The sequence below is a fragment of the Abramis brama genome (genome assembly GCF_963993115.1).
Source record: "Abramis brama genome assembly, chromosome: 20".
Taxonomy (NCBI): Eukaryota; Metazoa; Chordata; class Actinopteri; order Cypriniformes; family Leuciscidae; genus Abramis; species Abramis brama.
Window position 1 is genome coordinate 17,155,020 of NC_139982.1, and position 20,952 is coordinate 17,175,971.

Consider the following 20,952-nt stretch of genomic DNA (forward strand, 5'->3'; position numbering starts at 1 on the left):
AGGAGATTAAATCCAGCAAAAACCTGGTCTGGTCCGCATGGAATCTCTCCAGAACGCGGGAAGGAATAAACAAATCCTGCCAAGCAGTTCAGCTTCAGGACAACAAACTTCACATTCATTAATGGAAATATTTATTAGTGCAATTGGAGAGTGACTTATTATTTAACAGTGAGATGAAACTTATTTTCGCTGGTATGAAGTAATAAAACTAGCAATTGCAAGACTGCATGTGTAAATATCTTCTGAATCATCATTGTTTTCATACACTTGTGGTGTTGGACAAAGGACGTGTCTTCAATTATGTTTAACAGTGCATATACACATCACAGGAAAATTACAGAATGTAATTTTTGGGTAAAAGTCATGATCATTTCCAACATAAATTTGATTTTCACCACATCGTTTGTCTTACTAAGGCTAATTTCATAGCATGTTATACTTTCTAAATACACTCTAATTTATTTTGATGGTCCACTTTAGACACTCTACTAAGTACGTTTGCAACTACACTGCCTGGCCAAAAAATAAAGTCGCTGTTTGGATTTAAATAGGAAAATGGTTAAGAGTCTATGATTGGAATTGAATTTAAGGTCATATAAGCATTTGAAAAGAGGCTAAGTAAGGCATTTTTGATGTGATGGTTTATGGGTAATTCCTTATTCGGTCGCATACCAGCAGTGAGGTTGACCACTGATGCGGTACCAGCCGTGATGGCATCCACTTGGGAGTGAATCTCATGTTTGGATTCATCCACCTTGTTCTGAACCCACATTCTGGATGCCTTTTTGGGAGAAAAGAGAGGAAAGTTAATACTAGTGTATTCATGTGTTTTTTAGGGATTTTTTCCCACTATGAAAAATCAAGGTTATGTAAGCACAGGTAAATGATCAATGACCATCTCTGCAATTATAGTCAATAAATGAACAATAATTGTAAGGCAATGCCACAATACATCACTGTAATGTCACAATAACAAAAACCTTAACATGAAAAAAACACATTATGAAGCTTTTACTCTAGTTTGTGGCGCATATTCTGGCTCAATGTTCCTCATGGGATTTGAACTAGCAACCTTCTACTGCATAACAAATCACACACAGGGACATACTGTACGAGGATCTTTCCTCCTAACACCATTACTCACATAAAATCAGACAATATGTGGTTTACAGCAGTACAAACAATCATTATTTATACTTTACCTTTTAAAAAACAGAGGTTTTTTTTTTTGTCTCTGTATAATTTCTCACCATGTCGTGTCCCAGTGGTGGAAGATTATCAACCTCTCCCAGGTCAGCTTGCGCCTGCTGGACAGCTTGCATACTGGTGTTGATGGTTCCCATCAATGCTTGCTGGGCCAGATTCTGACGGCACAGGAAGTAGTCATTTAGAAGACGATATGCAGAAAATATGCATGCACTCTATAGACCTTATGTAGCCCCGCCCCTTTTCAGCACTGCGCTCGTTGTCTTTTGACTTCCGGTCTGTATTTTCACAGCGATTTTGCGTGTTTATTAATGAACGGCTCGTTTTAAAATCTTCCCGGTCGACTGACATTTGTTTAGTCATCTGCTTTAAACATTACAATCCTCATGATAACTTTCGTTAACTTTACATTAAGTAAATCCACTTCAAAAGCTAATTACTCCTGGACAACAATGCCATAGAAATATACAGAGCGACCGCAAAACGGAAGTTAAAAGACAATATTCTAAAGATGGCGGTGCCCTCGTTTCTCTGGCGCATAAGGTCTATAGAAGCAGATATGCATCATTTTAGTGCATTGTTGTGTTATGAAGTGCGCCAGAATGCAACTCATGGCATCACCACACGGGAAGCTAATGAGCAACAGTTTAAAGAGAGTAGGGTGACCACCTGTACTGCATTTGTCCCGCAAAATCACATCTACTGTCCTGCAACAGAGCAATAACCAGGTCACCCTAACTGACAGTCTTGTTGAACAAGTTAGTTCAGGTTAGCTAAACTGTACAGCTAGCTACCTTAATAAAGTTGCGGTGACATTAGTGAAATCTTAACGAAAATTTTTTTAACGAAAAAGTCCATTTGTCAATACAGTAGTGATGTATGAAGCACAGCTCACACAGAAGTCACTTGCCAACCAATCAGCTTTCCGTTGGTCAATGTGACCAATCCGCGTGACCAACTTTAAATTGTTGCGAAATCTGCGTGGGAAAATCTTTCACCTATGGATTCCTATTGAAATTACTAGATTTTACCACCTTAACACATCCAGTTTAATATCATAATCTTTCATACATTTTGAGTAAACATTAATAAATTTCGAGCCTCCTTGGGTTTGGAGGGTTGTTTCCAAATAGTAATGCGCATTCAGTATGTACTTAGGGACTGTGTTTGCAATGTATTGGTAAGTGATTTGTGCCTGCTTTGCGTATGTGTGTAGAGTATGTTTCTGTGACCCAGAAGCAACCCTGGCGGGATTTGAACCCACAACCTCACAGTTAACAGTCATTAACCAATAGGTCACACTCAGGGCTTGACATTAACACCCACCAACCTGTTAAATTTTTCAATTGTAGTCTTCTAAAAAAAGGCATCTGAAATAATAAACTAAGTGCAATGTAGTGTTGTCAAAAAGATTTTACAGGATTATTCTAGTAAAATTAAACTAAAACCATAAAAACATTTTTGTTACTCAAAATAACTATATAACTACATAAACACATGAAAAAAAATCACAATATACACTACAAAAAAACTGCAGAAGATTTGATAAATGTCTTAACAATCAATTTTGATAATTCACCTTGTCATTATAACCATCATAAATCTTCGAGCTCCCAATTATCCCAGTTATCAAATGTGACAGTCTAATTACCCACAAATAAATCACAAAGAAGATTTAAGTAACAGATGGAGCCCTGTGGCCTGCTCCATGAAGCTAGTTGAACAAGCTCTGAGTTTCAGTTGAGTTTAGAGTTGACAAAACCATAGAAATCACAACCTGGTTTAAATCAGGTCCAGCGGTCTCACGAACGCGATCGAGATATAAACATCAGCGCAGTTGCGTGTTCTCACCAGAGGGGGCATGTGTCCTCTGTGCATCTGTCCCATGGTGATCTGCTGTTGAGCCGAGGGCATTGTGCCCATGTTGAACGTGTCGGGGCCTCCTATTGACCCCGACCGCATGATGCCAGGCAGTGCCACCGACCCGTGCTCGACTCGACCGACCCGATTAAACTGCTGCTGGAGGATAGTGGACCTACGAAACAAGAAATGGCTCATTATTAGACGCTGTCAGGCTGCTTTCACTCATATCTGTGAATGATGGTTGTTGTTGCTACGGTAATTACTGACAGCCTTTAAAATCAGCTGAGTGGCTCTTCCCTATTCGCACCAGGAATACAGACGCTTCAGGCACTGCTACTTAATTAGAGCTTATTGTGAGAGGCCTCAATTTTTGGATTATAGTGCTAAAAGTAACATGAGTAACATGAGGACAGACGCAGGCACCGATGCCCGACGTGTCCCCTCCTCCTACAGAGAGAAGTGGGATGCCGTCGCCCATAACAACCACTTTCCAGGCAGTGCTCGAGAGGACGTGACCCATCTGTATATCCGATTCTGATAGAACCAGAGCCCAGGCTGGATAAAAGAGCTGCTGGGAAGAAGTGCCAGGCGAAGTAACTTTGAATATGATTTTTTTTTTTCTGCTAGCCTGGTCAAACCAGTAGCTCAGATTTGATGAAAAAGGTCTTTTTTTTTTTTATTTTCGCAGGTTAAAAAATAAATACGACCTCACGTTGTGTAAATCATGTTTACACACTGCCTTCAAAATTCGATTTCGAACTTCGCTTTTCGGCATATTTCGCATTGAGAGGTGTTTCGACAATACGGAGCCACCGAATGACGAAAAAACGCAAACGAAAATTTCGGACTCAGTGTGCAAGGACTTTTACATTTAAATTGATTTAATTACAATGTATTTATTTATTACAATTAATACATTTTCTTCTTAATTACATTTGATAAATCACCAAGAAAAAGTGATTATTCATTGGTCATCATAGCATTTTTTGGTTTACTTTTTACCTTAAATCTATTACTGCTATTGATTATAGTGTATTAATATACTGATTAACTGATTTTTGGTCTTCATTTAGTGAAAAACAGAGGAAAATATGCCTTCATTCTTGTGTTACATTTGTCAGTATGGGACAATCGTAAAATATCAACCTTATTGATTTCGTGTAGAAATAATCTACTAACTCGACAAGAGAATATCTGTTGAAATGCAATTATTCTTTAAAGAAGCGTGTTGTAGTTTCACAACCTTGAGTGCAAGGCTTGTAATGTTAAATTATGGCAAACTGTCAACCCTGTTACCAAGATTTTGTATAGTAAGCAACTGATTATTGAAAACTGGATAGATGGAAATATTCTCTTTATAGTATCATGACCTTGAGCAAAAGTAAAAATAAAACGATCAACCCTGTTATCATGATTTGTATAGTAAACTTCAGAAAACTGAAATGTGGATATTAAGAAATATCAGAATTAATTGCTCATTCTAACTTTGTGGTTTGACTTTGACTTTGAGCACAAGGCTTGTAAAGTCAAATTAAACAATCAACCCTGTTGCAATGATTTTCAATGGTAAACAAGTGATTACTCACAACTGGATATTTGTAGATATTATATCAGCATTTAAATTATCTTGACTGACAGTAAATTTTGCAATTAAACAATTAAATTAAACTGTAAAACGGTCAACCCTGTTACCGCCAATCTTCTAACAGTACCTTTCTGAAGCCATAATTATATCCCAGATTTAATTACTGTAGCTTGATGTGGTATAATGTAATTTATTAACACTTAAACACATTACTTGTTTGGTAGAATGTTTGAAATCTTATAGAAATGTACTATAAAAAAAGCAACTATTCTAGAAAGGGAAATATTCACACATTCACTATTTCTCTCTTCTAGGAACCTGATATCTTAAATGACGCCTTGCTGATGATGTGGCACTTTTTGTGGAATTAATAATCTCTCTCTCGTGTTCTCAGTGAAGAGAAAAATACGTCTCCATCTTATGATTAAAAACGGCAGCGTGCAACCCGAGCATCTCCTCCAACGTCATTAGAAACCTCAGTTACGCGCTATCATTCGAATACAAATGAAACACACTGATTCAAAACAACATTTATAGATGTGTAATCACAACACAGACTTGAAAACAGAGCATCATGGGACAAGAACAAGACATCTCCACTGACTTTTTGGGGGATACGGATTCTTCCAGCATGGTGGACTCCTCATCACCGTCCAAACCAAACCGATCTTTACTCTGTTTCTGTAAAATAAGAACATCAAGGAAAACATCTGAGTGAATTCATGGAAAAATTATGGAATATCTTTGTGACGATTTAGAATCGTTCATCCAAAAAAAAAAAAAAAAAATCACAACATTTTTGTGTGAACTATCCCTTTAATTCTCATGTGTTGCAGAGCCAGTGACTTGCTTTCTTAAGGATGATGTCAATGTATCCAGCGATGAGTTGTGAGATCTGCTCCCCTTCTGTGGTCTGGACGGAATAATAGCTCTCCTGGTACTCGCCGAAATCCTGCACAAGGCCACACACACACACATATCAGATATGAGAAGCACACATCAAGGCTGTCTTCTTGTAAGGTGTAGATGTGTGCTTTCTATTTTAGCTGACAGGAAGTCAGCCAACTGTCCTTGCAGCACAAGTGCCGTACATGAGATGCTATAAGTGGCTCTTAATGGTGAAGCAGAACTGCACATCTCAAAGCAAGGTTAAAACGCTCATGTAAAAGAGGACTAGGGCATTTTATCAAGAAAAAAAACTATTATTATGTTAAAGCAACAACAATTTTTTTTCAATGACATTAGCTGTTACTGGCAATACAGCTCAGTATAGCCAGGTTTCCATCCAAGGTTTTCTTTGCGGTAAATGTTTGCCGATACAGCTTCTTCCGTGTCAGTCTCCAACATTGTTTGAGAAAATTGTTGAATGAAGTCATTATTTTTTGTGCACAAAAAGTATTCCCTTTACTTGACAAATTTAAGTTTGAACGACTGCAGTCACATGGACTATTTTCATGATTTCATTTTTTGGGTGAACCTTTAAGTATAGCCATGTCAAAATTCCATTCAATATCAGAATGATAAATGAACAACACACTCCAAGGCAGCAAACTTTAATTTCTTTCATCTTTGCCCCCCATTGTTCTATTTTTTGTTCTTTTTAGTCTTTAAAGTGATTAAGTTGGATTCATGCTGGTTTATATAATTAGAAATTACTTCACACTTATATTACATATTTAAAAAAAAAAAATGTAGATTTGAATTAAACCTTTCTTATCAATGCTATTAATGCATCAATGCTTAGTAATTACATTAATAACATAAATGGAGTATATATATATATATATATATATATATATATATATATATATATATATATATATATATACACATAATACATATACATATATATACATAATACATACACATATATATATATACACACACACACACACACACACACACACACACATATATATATACAGTGAGGAAAATAAGTATTTGAACACCCTGCTATTTTGCAGGTTCTCCCACTTGGAAATCATGGAGGGGTCTGAAATTGTCATCGTAGGTGCATGTCCACTGTAAGAGACATAATCTAAAAAAAAAAAAAATCCAGAAATCACAATATATGATTTTTTAACTATTTATTTGTATGATACAGCTGCAAATAAGTATTTGAACACCTGTCTATCAGCTAGAATTCTGACCCTCAAAGACCTGTTAGTCTGCCTTTAAAATGTCCACCTCCACTCCAATTTATTATCCTAAATTAGATGCACCTGTTTGAGGTCGTTAGCTGCATAAAGACACCTGTCCACCCCATACAATCAGTAAGAATCCAACTACTAACATGACCAAGACCAAAGAGCTGTCCAAAGACACTAGAGACAAAATTGTACACCTCCACAAGGCTGGAAAGGGCTACGGGGAAATTGCCAAGCAGCTTGGTGAAAAAAGGTCCACTGTTGGAGCAATCATTAGAAAATGGAAGAAGCTAAACATGACTGTCAATCTCCCTCGGACTGGGGCTCCATGCAAGATCTCACCTCGTGGGGTCTCAATGATCCTAAGAAAGGTGAGAAATCAGCCCAGAACTACACGGGAGGAGCTGGTCAATGACCTGAAAAGAGCTGGGACCACCGTTTCCAAGGTTACTGTTGGTAATACACTAAGACGTCATGGTTTGAAATCATGCATGGCACGGAAGGTTCCCCTGCTTAAACCAGCACATGTCAAGGCCCGTCTTAAGTTTGCCAATGACCATTTGGATGATCCAGAGCAGAGCCATAGAGAGAAAAGAGTTGCGACACTCCCATAGACCTCCGTTGTAAAAAATGGCGGCGCTTTTAACCGCCTACTTCCGGGATTTGAAGATCGGAATAGTTCCAAACACTGTCATTTGGGCGTTGGACACCATTCACTTACATTGCTGCGCGTCGAGTTGTTCCAGAGTTAAGTTGCTGAAATATCGACCTCTTTTGAATTGTCAACTGTCTATATTGTTTCAGAGGCCCTTTGCGATGCTTATACTGGTCTTCATTTGTACATGCACAGCGTAATTATTTATATTTTATGTTGGTTGTTTCAACCAATTTTCAAGCACTGCCTGCTAGCTAGTTAGCTAGCGCGACTTCGTCAGCTAAGAGTTCGGTAATGAATCGCTGCCACCTTTATAGCAACTTTTATTTAATTAAATTTTTTTGGGATATACTAACTTTTCATTATGTTTTATTGTCTTGAGTGAAGCGGCTTGTGAGAACAATGCTGGACCTCTAGGATTGTTATGGCCATCACCAGTCCTGTCTGTTTCATGGATTACCTGCCCCTGGTTTTTCTTTTTCTTGTTCACACACACTCACACAAGCACACATTTTTGTTGTCTGTCATTGTTTAATAAAAAATATTTTATTTGAAAACCTTAATTTGTATCAGCCATGCTTAAATTCATTTTTAATCTGTTATAGTTTTGATAATGTGTATGGCTTAATCTTAAAATAATATTCTCTTAACATGATAATGTTTCACGTTGTGGTCCTGGGGGTGGCAACTTTCATCAGAAGAAGTGAGCTAGCTTCTAAGCGATTTCTGAACGGACCGCCACGGCAGACCTCTTTGCGTGATCACGAAGGTACAAGGTCTAATGGCTGAATCCAAATTTATAAACAAAATCACAGGAATCAATAGCCTAATACAGCCCAGTTGTGCTAAAATAAATATCATGAGACGTCCATCATCAGATGAATGATATGGAAAAGTTAAGTTAGAGCCGCTAAAGCCAGTGTTACTACCCATGCGAACATGAACACTAAGCTTTTCCCTCCAAAAATATAGCCTAAAACTTATCTCCAAATGCAAAACTGACATTAACAAAATGCAATAATGCAATAACAGCTGAAAAAGTACTTGGGTGTGTGTTTTATTTTATATTTACCGTTCAATAATGCAATCGCTGCTGTCTGTCCCATAGAAGAACATGACAGCCAGCATATGTTTTGGAACTATTGGGGCTTACATGAACCACGTGACAGCCATAGCGGCGACATCAAAGAGTGTCGCAACTCTTTCTCTCTATGGCTCTGATCCAGAGGAGTCATGGGAGAAAGTCATGTGGTCAGATGAGACCAAAATATAACTTTTTGGTCATAATTCCACTAAACGTGTTTGGAGGAAGAAGAATGATGAGTACCATCCCAAGAACACCATCCCTACTGTGAAGCATGGGGGTGGTAGCATCATGCTTTAGGGGTGTTTTTCTGCACATGGGAAAGGGCGACTGCACTGTATTAAGGAGAGGATGACCGGGGCCATGTATTGCGAGATTTTGGGGAACAACCTCCTTCCCTCAGTTAGAGCATTGAAGATGGGTCGAGGCTGGGTCTTCCAACATGACAATGACCCGAAGCACACAGCCAGGATAACCAAGGAGTGGCTCTGTAAGACGCATATCAAGGTTCTGGCGTGGCCTAGCCAGTCTCCAGACCTAAACCCAATAGAGAATCTTTGGAAGGAGCTCAAACTCTGTGTTTCTCAGCGACAGCCCAGAAACCTGACTGATCTAGAGAAGATCTGTGTGGAGGAGTGGGCCAAAATCCCTCCTGCAGTGTGTGCAAACCTGGTGAAAAACTACAGGAAACGTTTGACCTCTGTAATTGCAAACAAAGGCTACTGTACCAAATATTAACATTGATTTTCTCAGGTGTTCAAATACTTATTTGCAGCTGTATCATACAAATAAATAGTTAAAAAATCATACATTGTGATTTCTGGATTTTTTTTTTTTAGATTATGTCTCTCACAGTGGACATGCACCTACGATGACAATTTCAGACCCCTCCATGATTTCTAAGTGGGAGAACTTGCAAAATAGCAGGGTGTTCAAATACTTATTTTCCTCACTGTATATATATATATTAGGGCTGTCAAAGTTAGCGCGTTAATAACGCGTTAATGCAAAATCATATTAACGGCACTAATTTCTTTAACGCGCGATTAACGCAGCGCGTATTTTCTGTTTGACCCGTGGCCCAACCCCTAGTTGGAGAAATGGAGATACACAGTGTTGCCAACTTAGCGACATTGCAGACCCCTTTAGCGATTTTTTCCCTTCAACAAAGCGCCCAAACCTTATTTAGTCTCAGAGAATCTACCGGTACCGCCGGTACTGCTCTCTCAGCACGCGCGCGCACCTCTCGCTCTCTCTCTCTCGCTCGCGCTCTCTCTCTCTCTCTCTCTCTCTCTCTCTCTCTCTGCGTCTCGCGCGGCGGAGCAGCGCTTTAATTCAGTTTAACACAGATATTATGTTGCTTCTCTAATTTTACAAGTATAGCCGAAATCAGAGCACAGATATTGTATTTATCTTATGTGTATTTGATTTCACCAGACGACGGCTCGATTATCAGAATTTTTGTGCAGATTAACTTAACATCTTGGAAGGGAGAGCTGGTTATGTGTTAATGGGTTGCGTTTCAGTCACCATTTCAAATTCATTCCGTTGTTTGACAACAGAAACAGTAAAATATACCAATGAAAACAGTTTTAGTGAAAATTTAGCTTCATCAAAATGGGCACAGAGAGAGACAAACTACAATGTAATAATAAATGCTAAATGTAGTACATTTAGCATTTTCAGAAGAGCTGCCCTGTCATGCAAAAATCTAAACATGTTTGTGTTAGTAAATTGCTCAGTGCAAAGAAAGAGAAGTAATGGGAACCTGGTATTTATTTGTTCTTTCTACATGTGTCTAACAGACATGAACAAGTTCTTTGAAAAACATCTATGACCTTTGAAACATGTCTCGTCTTCATATTGACTATGGTTTCAATAATAAACATACATTTGCATAAAGCATCCATATTTATCCATGCCCACGTTGATTTAGAGTATTACAAACTTGAAAAGTATTAATTTAAGGTACATTTAGAACAAATAAAAAAATATGCGATTAAATGCGATTAATCGCGAGTTAACTCATGGCAATCATGCGATTAATCGCGATTAAAAATTTTAATCGATTGACAGCCCTAATATATATATATATATATATATATATATATATATATATTATATATATATATATACATACACATGTATAATATTATTATGTTATATTATATTGCATTTTATTTTAATTTTGTGTTTAATATGATTTAAATGCAAAGTACAAAATAACATACAATGGGCCCAAAAAGTATTTGGACACTTTAATCACACTAACAAACACTAGTTTGCAGATACTGACAATGGCATTCAGACAATATTAAGGGCCAGATTTACTAACAGCTTGCGTCAGCGCAAACCCCCTTTTGGCGTTAAAAAACTATAGTCAAGATTTACTAAAAACACGCAATGAAAAATTAGCACTGAAAAGGCGTAAACAGTTATTTTTGCGTCTGACTTTATTGCATATGCATTTGTAGGAGTTTCCCTTTCAGACACCAAATTTATGGGAGGAGAGTACTTAAGTGAATCATACAAGGTGATTTACTAAGGTTTGCGCTAGTCAGTTTACTGGTATTTGCGCCATTATTTACCGCCCCAAAAAAGCATGTCTTAAACCAGACAATTTACACTGGTAGATTGCGTTGGTCATTACAGAAATGATCTGATCTGTGTTATTTAATGTGCACGTCATCGCGCAGACCTTTCCACTCCCATCGGAGCTTTTATGGGATTGTGCTCTCAAGCTAATTTGCCATGTTTAGTAAATCTGGCCCTAAGCGTACAAACCAAATACATTATAGGAGCCACACTAAATAAACATACAGTAGAGAACATATAGGCAGATAAAGTGACTGAAGAGTCAAAGGAACAATCCAATCACACTGTGACTCATGTTAAATGGAGTGAATAACGTACCAGTGTGAAGCTCTTGGGTGAAGCCGCCCACCTCTTCACTGTGGTGAGGGGCCACTCCTGCACCACCTCTTTGGTCTTCTCATCCACCCTCATCACTGACTCTTTGGTAATGCCCAGCAGACGCGGGACCAACTTGTTCTTGCTTTTCATCTTCTCCTGTTGAAAAATAACACATGGCGTTTGTGTATTGTGTGGCGAGGACTGAAATATACAATGGAATGTTGATTGCTGACTTTTTATTTCTCTATTTATATAATTACTACATTTATTTTGCTCATTATTCATTTTGAAAGAAGTGTCACCCTGTATGTGGTTTTAATGTCCTTATTGCAACTCCCTCCCTCAGATTGTTTATTCGCTTCTATGTTTGAAAAATAAATACTGCACTGGCCCTCTGGATTGGAATATTATTAAAAAAAAATCAAAAAAGTACTTTTAGCAAATGTTCTTTTAAAAGTCTAGTCATTTCGTCTTTCTGCTCAAGGTAAACAGGCGAAAATGACTGATGACTCATCCTGCACTACAGCGCTTTTCGCCCAATCAAATGCTCTTTACAATGAGAATGCCCCGCCCCCTGATACCAACTGTCACCAATTTGCATGTGGCAACAATTTCAACAGTTGTGACCACTCTAAAACACATTGGTTGTTTAAAAAAATGGAGCTCTTCGATATGCTCTGTCTAAACTTCCTGTTTCAACAGGAAATACATCAACACGGTAAAGAAAACTGTGCTTGTCATGTAATCTCACTGGGTTTTTAAGTAGTTTTGAAGTAATCCAGCATGCAAATATTGGAATACTCTGTTAGCTCACATACAATACTTCACCCAAATGTCTATTTGATGTTGATGATACGTTAGAACAGCATTTAACTGACGTTTAAGTGACATTTATGATTCGGGATGCATGTGAATTGACTCATTTGCATTCAAGAGTCTTTAAAAAAAGACACTTCAAATTAGATAGTTTCCAGATTCTTTGTTCCTTAAGACTTATGTGTGAAATCTGATATACGAAATCATACAGTTGCACCTTGATACCGAATTAGAGGATCAGAAAGAGGCTCACATAGAATAGTAGTTAATAGTAGCCCCAAAAAAAACATGCATAAATATATTTTCACAACATTATACAGGCACTTTTGGCATACTAATTCAACATTCTATGATCTAGAGCATGGCAATCCTAATCTTGCATACTGACATCTCATTTGAAAGCTAATGTGCCACTTGACCATGGTGCTTTCTGCCATTTCCCTTTGACTATCTCTCTCTCTCACACACTCACACACACGACCCAAAACAATTGCCTGCAAATGGCATCCTGCCAGATGGCTCGGACCGCCACACAAATACATAATAACAACACTAAACGTTTAAATGACCTCTTGTGCCGAACATCTCAGGACTATTGTTTTCACCTGAGGGTCGAAAATAACAACCTCTGATAAGAGGGAATTATAAATAACAGCAAGACCCGCTGATATTGTTTAGGGCCCTCATGCACAATTGACATTGCTTTTCAAGGGTGAGGTTTATGCAATGTGAGTAAATATAGATTTTTTTTGGTAAATGTTCATTGTCTAATCGTCTGCGTCAGTCAGGAACGGTGCGGTGCTTTTGATAATTCAATGCAGTGCAATCTATTGTTAGGCCCTATTAATTTGAAACCGGGCACTTTGCAACACTCCACTAATGACCTGAAACTGATCCTTGAGTGAGCGGCTTGTAAATCTTCCTCTGTGTGCCGTACAGATTAAAACTGCTTAATAGTCTTAAAAAACACAAACAGAACTGGAATAAATGAAAACACTTTCTAAGAACCCTGTATATGGATAAACATACACAGGCTTACTTTCCAACAATTAATTACAAGGCTCTCTTGAATACTTGATTATGATTGGTCAATTATAGCATTCTGTAGTCAATTTATATATATATATATATAATATAAACTAAATATATATGTATTATATAAACAAAAACGTTTATGTTAGATGAGACTAATCACGATTAATCGATTTGACAGCACTTATATATATTATTAATTTATATAATATATTAGTATTATTAATGTTTAGTGGGATCAAAGTGGTGTAGATGGGCAAGCCATATGATGCCAGAATAAGGGCTGAATACAAACAAAAGAATAATGAAGATAAGGTCAGAGGTGTGAAAGGTTTTTCGAGTGAGAACAATAGAAACATGAATGCCCCTATTCGCCACACAAGACCTAGACAATATACTACAAGTGGGTGCTTACAGGGCAATAAAATATTTTAATAGCATCTTATTAGCCTTCTCTAAAAACGCAGAATCTCTGGCTTCAGAATCATTGTGTTTCTAAGTAGCTACACTACAGCCACATCATATTTCTATACAATTAAAATATATTTTGTTAATATTTATATTTTTGTTTTTATGTTTGAGCTTATATATCTCCATATTAATAACAGTCTGAGTAATTCTGAGTCTTAGGGCCCTATCTTACACCCGGCGCAATGCGGCGCGACTCAAGTGTTTTGCTAGTTTCAGCCCGACGCAGTTATCATTTTCACGTCCTGCGCCATGTTGTTTAAATAGCAAATGCATTTGCTCCCATTTGTGCGCCCATGGGCGTGCTGGTCTGAAAACGAGGTGTGTTCGGGCGCATTGTTGGCGCGTAGCTATTTTGAGGCAACAGAAACCTGGTCTAAAGTCAATGGCGCAGAATTTTTTTTTGGGTTATTTAAAGAGCGCGTTAGTAAAATACGCCTATAGGTGGGAACACAATGCGTGTTTGCTCTCTAGAGAAGCGTTCAGTTTTTCCGCTTGCAAATTTCGCCATGTAAATAGCGAATCCGCCATGGCGCGGGCGCAACTGGCATTTAAAGGGAATGGGAGATGAGACTCTGATTGGTTTATTGCACGTTACGCCCAAAACACACCCATTACTCATTAAGAGAATAGAGACAACCCTTTTAGACCACCAACCATTTTTCCTCGTTAAACTAGCAAAAGTGGATTCGGACACGTCCTAAGAGTGCTTGTGCCCTGAGATTTAGACCATGCGCTTAGAATGTTAAAATAGGGCCCTTTGAACTGTAAAGTCTCATATATGTTGGTTATGAGTCTACTCAAAATTACTTATGAGCATCAACCTTTTTATTATGTGTATGTCATTTATGCCCCATTAGCCAAAATAGGGGTTGTGTGAGAAGGGGTTAGTTAGTTTTAAAAAGATATAAACCCTTAGTTGATGTGTAGTTGAAGAAAACATCCATGTGTTTTGCACATTTTTTGTGTCTGCGATTGTATTCTCCGAGAGCACTGATAATATGATTTATTTAATCATCTTTCCGATCACTCTGTTTGCTGGTTTATTGTACGTTCCAGTGTTTCCTGCATCGCTATTCAGTGCTGCGTCACAACAAAAGAAATTACATTTTACTCGACTTGTGTGCTTGCAGTCTGAATTGAATGTGATGAGAGAAAAAAAAATGTGTGTGGCACAGAATAATACAAGGATAATAAATCTTAACATCTTCCTGTTGTGTAATATTAACTGCCTACATGCACACACCGTTTATCTGCATTTTAAGGCTTCAAACATGACTCGTCCAATCATAATTTAGAGTTTGTACTTTTTAATACTCACCTTCACCAGGAAAAACGACACTCCGTATGTGCGTAGGGACCTGGCAAGCTTCACATACTTGACTTTCGCCTCGATCTCCGTCATCTCACCGCAGATTTTGTGATCCTGGTGAGGAGATTAGATCAAGAACATTTCCAGGCCATTATGGGGTTTGAACAAGGCACTTTTTGGTTACAATCCAACTTAGTCTTTTGCATTATCAAGTTAATCAGTTTTTAATTTACATATGTGTGCTCTAAATAATTCCCATTTCTGTTTTCAAGTTGGGCTTTCAAGGTAAAACAAATTTAATGTCAGAAAGCAGAAGGCTTTTCTCAAGCTGAATAAAGGGAATAAACATATATTGTATATATACACAAGCTACAATCTAACATTCAAATAATTTAAAGTTATTATCTTAACAATCTATACAGAATTGGTATTCTGTACATTTAAGTAAAACCATTTTAATTAAACAAAGTAATTAATTATCTTGGTAACTTTACAATAAGGTTTCAGTTGTTAACATTGGTTACCTATATTAGTTTACATGAACTAACAATGACAATCCTAACAATACCTGAACATCATTTATCTTAATTAATGTTAATTTCAACATTTAAAGTTGTATATTTTATTAACATTAGTTAATGCACAGTGAACTAACATGAATATAAACATTTTCATTAACTAGCATGAACGAAGGTTAATAAATGCTGTAAAATATATTGCTCATTGTTAGTTTTGTTAACAAATGAGACCTCTCTTTTTAATTACCAAAAGCATAATATTTAGATGTATCCTATATGTTGCCTTATAACACATGATTTCTCCCCCTATTAAAAAATGGAACATTCCTTAAAATTGTGACACTTGAGAAATGACATAATTTGGATCTCTTTACAACTATTGTAATGTTTACAGCTATTGTCAACTCAAACATTCAACCCTGTTACCCAAGTTATTAAACAAATAAAATCAATGAATGAAAATTTGTTGTCTTTTTATTGATAGAAAATTGATCAATAACTACAAACCAAGCTTTGATCCCAGACCTAAATTTAAGCTTCATTTTCAACCCTGTTACGCATTTGGTTGTAGAATTTTGTAGAAAATCAAATGTTGATATTAACTTGTTAGTAAAAATAGGGGGGAAACACAAATCATTGTAAAAAAACAACAACTACAACAACAGTATTTAGATTGTATTTAGATATGTTACAAATATTAGTAACAGGGTTGCATATAATGCACGTAAAATAAAACCATTCATCTAATATTTAGCTTGACCTCCTGGAATCCACATTTTCTTGAAGGACAAGCGGCTCATTTTACTGACCATGTTTTGAAAATGTAATGGTTGCAGGCTGTATTCTGTATCTTATCATGGAGGGGGCCTAATTTTATGTTTTCCTGGAGTAAAGTCGACAGAGGGTCACGTACCTGAAAAATTCTCTTCTCCGCCCCCCTCTGCTTGATGTATTCTTTTGGTAGGAACTCCTTTAGGCTGCAAATACATTTCGCATGTTTACGCTCATACTACACAAACATTTTCCCTCAGAGCAAAACAAAACACATGAGGTCATCCTGGCGGGAATTACATCTTCATAACGTACGCCCACACCGATTCTTAAGGCTTCCAGACATCACAGAATTCGTACAAATAATTGTCTAAAATGTAATCAGATAACAACCGAGAGAGAGTGTGTTTTGTGTGCGTGTTACAGTGACAGTGTTGAATGGGCTGCATATGATACCGCAGCTACAGGGCATTTGGTCTTACTCTAAAAATCCTGGCTTGTGTTTGTGCTCCACGTGGGGACCGAATTGGATCTGTGCCTGAATTCCAGAAAACTCGCAGGCCTTTTCAAAGGACACGGGGTGGGATCCGTTCAGAATGTCATCCCTGGCCTGAATCAGAGACAGGAAACAAGAGCAGATGTTACAGAATGTAATAAGAGTGCTAACAAAGATGTTACAGAAGGTGTGTGGAACATTTGTTCTTGCTACAGAAGGGCGTTTCACTCAGACGTACCTCGCGATAGGGAAGAAAAGATGATCACAACTTCCGTTTCATGAACATTTTTAGTTGAGAATTTTGACAAGGAAACCCTGTTATTTGGAAAACTGTTTCGTGAAGATTCATTAAAGAATTCTCCTTTTGAGCTCGACAATAAAATTACAGCATACGAGTTTGGAACAATGTAATGTTTCAATAAAACAGTGTGGTGACACTGAGTGCAGTCTAATATTACAGACGGCCTGCGGCAGCCCATCTGTTCGAGTGTCTCCTGATATACACCGGAGTATAGTTTAGGGAAAAATTTTAGGTCACACATTAGTTTTGGGTCCAATACTTTCTATTAACTAACTATTAACTATGAATTTTGCCTCAATAAACTATTTACTGTACTAATTACTGTACTAATAAACAGCCAATATCCTAGTAATAAGCATGCTACTAAGCAACTAGTTAATAGTGAAAATTGGACCCTACACTAAAGTGTTACCAAATTTTAATACAACACCTACACACCCGCCAAGTGCGTCTATTAGTCTAGTTTCTCAAACAATCTGGATAAACTAATTAAAAGGACATAGGCAGACATTTGAGGAATGAGGTCATGGAAGTTTTACATCATCATAAACAAGTTCATGTTTATGATGACGCCCTCAGGACACCCACCAATCATGTCGCATCGCTCCCAGATGACATCAACATGGTAACAGTAGCAGATACAGTCAGTGAGGGTTTATGGGAACACATCATGACAAACTCAGATACGACGTGGTTACACCCCCAGTACGCAGCAGAGAAATCCCCTTCAGCTTGCCAAACACTCCTGAGCGCATACATGTGTAACGGTCTCTGTGTGTATGTGTGTGAGCGCCGCTCTTCTGTTTCTCAAAGTATGTGGGTGTGTGTGGCACCATGTCAGAGAATTTCACGGGGGCGTGTGTGTTTACTACAGAGGAAGAGAGAGACAGAGGGAGATTAAGGAAAGGGAGGAGAAGTGTTACTCTATATGTGTGTGTCCTGACTCATGTGCACCAATTCAACAGCACGAACATACAAAAAAAGAACTGTATCCATCACTTACAAAAGGTACCACGGTATTATTTGCCGAAGCACTGTAGAATACAATGTAATTAGCAAGGTACCAATACCAATACCAATTTTTGGACATGTATCATGGTAATACCATGAAATTCTTACTTTTTGGAGAGTGAACCATGTTAATACCATGTTTCTGGACATGGTAGAACCATGTTGCATGAATATGATAATCAAAGTACTATGGTAATACCATGTTTTTTTTTGGACTATGTATAAGGTACCATGGAACTCTTTAAAGAACCATGCAAATACCATGTTTAAGGTACATGGTAAACAAATATCAAAGTGTCATGACATTACATGATTTTAGAAAAATACCATGTTAATACAATGTTTTTCTGACAAGCTGCTGTAGTGATGCTGTGTATTTGGGAATGGTAACAAGCTAATACCATGGTTTTGTCATGAGAGCATATTTAGCTATATTTTTTTAGCTATATTTTTAAGACAGAAAAATGTGGTTTTACAGATGCTAGAAATGTGACTTTTAATTATAGCAGCCATCAAATGTTAGACAGTATTTTGGGTTATTACGTGCAGAGGTTTTTGGTCCAATAATTAAAACCAACTATGCATTTTGTTAATTTTTTGCATTGGTAAGTTTCGTCAGGGTGCAAAGAAATATAGAGCTAAGTTTCATCAGCGTAACAGTGAAAGCTAACGCCATGCTTCCTTATGATATCTCCCAAGGGTAGCATGTACAGGGTGAAAAGTAACGGTCCTAGTACTGAGCCTTGTGGTACTCCATACTGACCTTGTGAGCGATATGACATGCTAATACAATGGTTTTCATAAAAAATATCTTGTAGTACTACATACATACTATAATATGTTAAAATGAATATGGTAACCACAGTATTATCATGTTTCTGAACATGGTACTGTTGTAATAATATCATATTTTCTGGACTTGTATCAAGATTAAACAAACATACATGGATATACAATGTAGCATGTAGGTTACCATACTAATACCATGTTTTTGGGGATTTTTTTAAGCACACGTAATCATAATATCAGTGTACATGATACTGCCAGAGTTTTTTTAAAGTGATGTATGTATGTGAAAATTGGACATATTGTAAACAAACATTTAATTACAAGGATTCAGCCATTTCTTTTCCATGTTTTCCATTCAAACCCAGATACACTGACCATATACAAGGAGATAAGTGCTTATACATTATTTTATATAAGCTAACAAGTGCAGGTGACTGAGTATGTGCGTGTTTGTCAGCGGGCAGTTGCTCTGGACTCCTCAGGCAGACACACTAATGCATCTGCAGCGAACCATGTGCTCCAGAGGTCCGCCTTTTACAACAGCCTCGCGGCCTTGAGGGAAAACACGCACTAGTGCAGAGCTCCTTGAGTGGACGCACACATTCGCACTAGACTACCCACACACATTTACATACATAAACATGTATGCATGAAAACCCGCTGGCCATTTTGTGGCACTAGTCCTTATGACTCAAACCAGAGAGAAAACGAAATATGTTTGGTTTGGAATGTGTGACAACATCACATGTAAGACCATGTGTGAACGAAGCATGACGCAATAAAACATCACACAATAAATTTCAGTTTCCTGGTAAAGAATATTTTATCTGTTTTGTTTTGTGATAATTATTTTTGCTGCATTCCCACATAGATACATAATAAACCTCAAATATGTTACATGACTTTTGGAATTTCACACGCATTGCTATAAAAAAAAAAAAAAAAGCAATACTCAAAAAGCATGTGTAAACTAAGCATGATGTAATAAAATAAGGTTATATTTTATTTCGATGGTCCACTTTAGACACTCTACTTACTATTACTTTGCAACAACATGCCAAAAAACTCTTATTAGAGTACTAGTAGACTGTTAGGTTATAAGGGTTAGGTGTTAGAGTTTGGGTAAGTAGAATAAGTTGACACATGGTTGCAAAGTTACTTATAGTCAGTAAAGTAGACCATCGAAACAAAGTGCCGCCCACAATGAAATCTCACTGGTTCAAATTCCCATACAGAAAAAAAAAAAAAAAAAAAAAACCGATTTATGTTTTGATTATTTGTGGATTCTGCATTGCATTGCAATCTGAAAAAAAAAAGGAAAAAAAAAAAGTGCCTAATTAGGAAGAGATGTGAGAGAAATGTTATCCATACTGCCTATGGGGAGGAAAAGACAAATCGACAAATCAGCAGCTATGAAGATAAGCGCATTGCCTTCTAGGCTGACCAATAATTCATTCACAAGTGCAAAGGACTATTTCACTGCTTTCATAAAACTAAAATGACAACATTTAAACACTTAAATGTCTGTGCAATACTGGCTCTGAGAAATGTATTAATTGTTAGAGCAGGTGGCGATGAAGAGGTTTGGCAAACTGGTGCAATACAGTTAAACCAGCCAAAAAAAGACAGATAGAGGACAGACAGATTGTCAATAAAAGAGAATAACAACAAGTCAATAAAAAAAAGATTATTATAATTATCAATAATTATAAAGGGTGTCAGGGTGAAGAACTGTTGCTAAAACTCACTAGCCAATTATATTATATTATATTATATTATATTATATTATATTATTTTATATTATTGTATAATATATTATATTATTGTATAATATATTATTATTGTATAATATATTATATTATTCATAACCTGCCATGAAGGACAAAAAGATCAGATGAAAAAAATTCTAGCTCCGCCCACAGTGAAATCTCATTGGTTAAAAACATTGGTGTAAAAAAAACAAACAAACACTTGCCTTGCCTAAT

General features: G+C 37.1%; 1 protein-coding gene across 4 annotated transcripts in view; it reads right to left on the minus strand.

The window, feature by feature from the left end:
* Positions 1-20,952, minus strand: part of tln2b (talin 2b) — a 161,549-nt gene that overhangs the window by 64,610 nt on the left and 75,987 nt on the right. For all 4 annotated transcript variants that reach the window (XM_084095065.1, XM_084095066.1, XM_084095068.1 and 1 more), the window contains exons 7-15: positions 16,853-16,980; positions 16,513-16,576; positions 15,091-15,195; positions 11,454-11,609; positions 5,505-5,606; positions 5,259-5,335; positions 3,058-3,241; positions 1,251-1,364; positions 673-781 (exon numbers count right to left, since the gene is read on the minus strand). In XM_084095065.1, the coding sequence (XP_083951191.1) occupies positions 673-781; positions 1,251-1,364; positions 3,058-3,241; positions 5,259-5,335; positions 5,505-5,606; positions 11,454-11,609; positions 15,091-15,195; positions 16,513-16,576; positions 16,853-16,980 (1,039 nt within the window). The remainder of the gene's footprint in view (positions 1-672; positions 782-1,250; positions 1,365-3,057; positions 3,242-5,258; positions 5,336-5,504; positions 5,607-11,453; positions 11,610-15,090; positions 15,196-16,512; positions 16,577-16,852; positions 16,981-20,952) is intronic.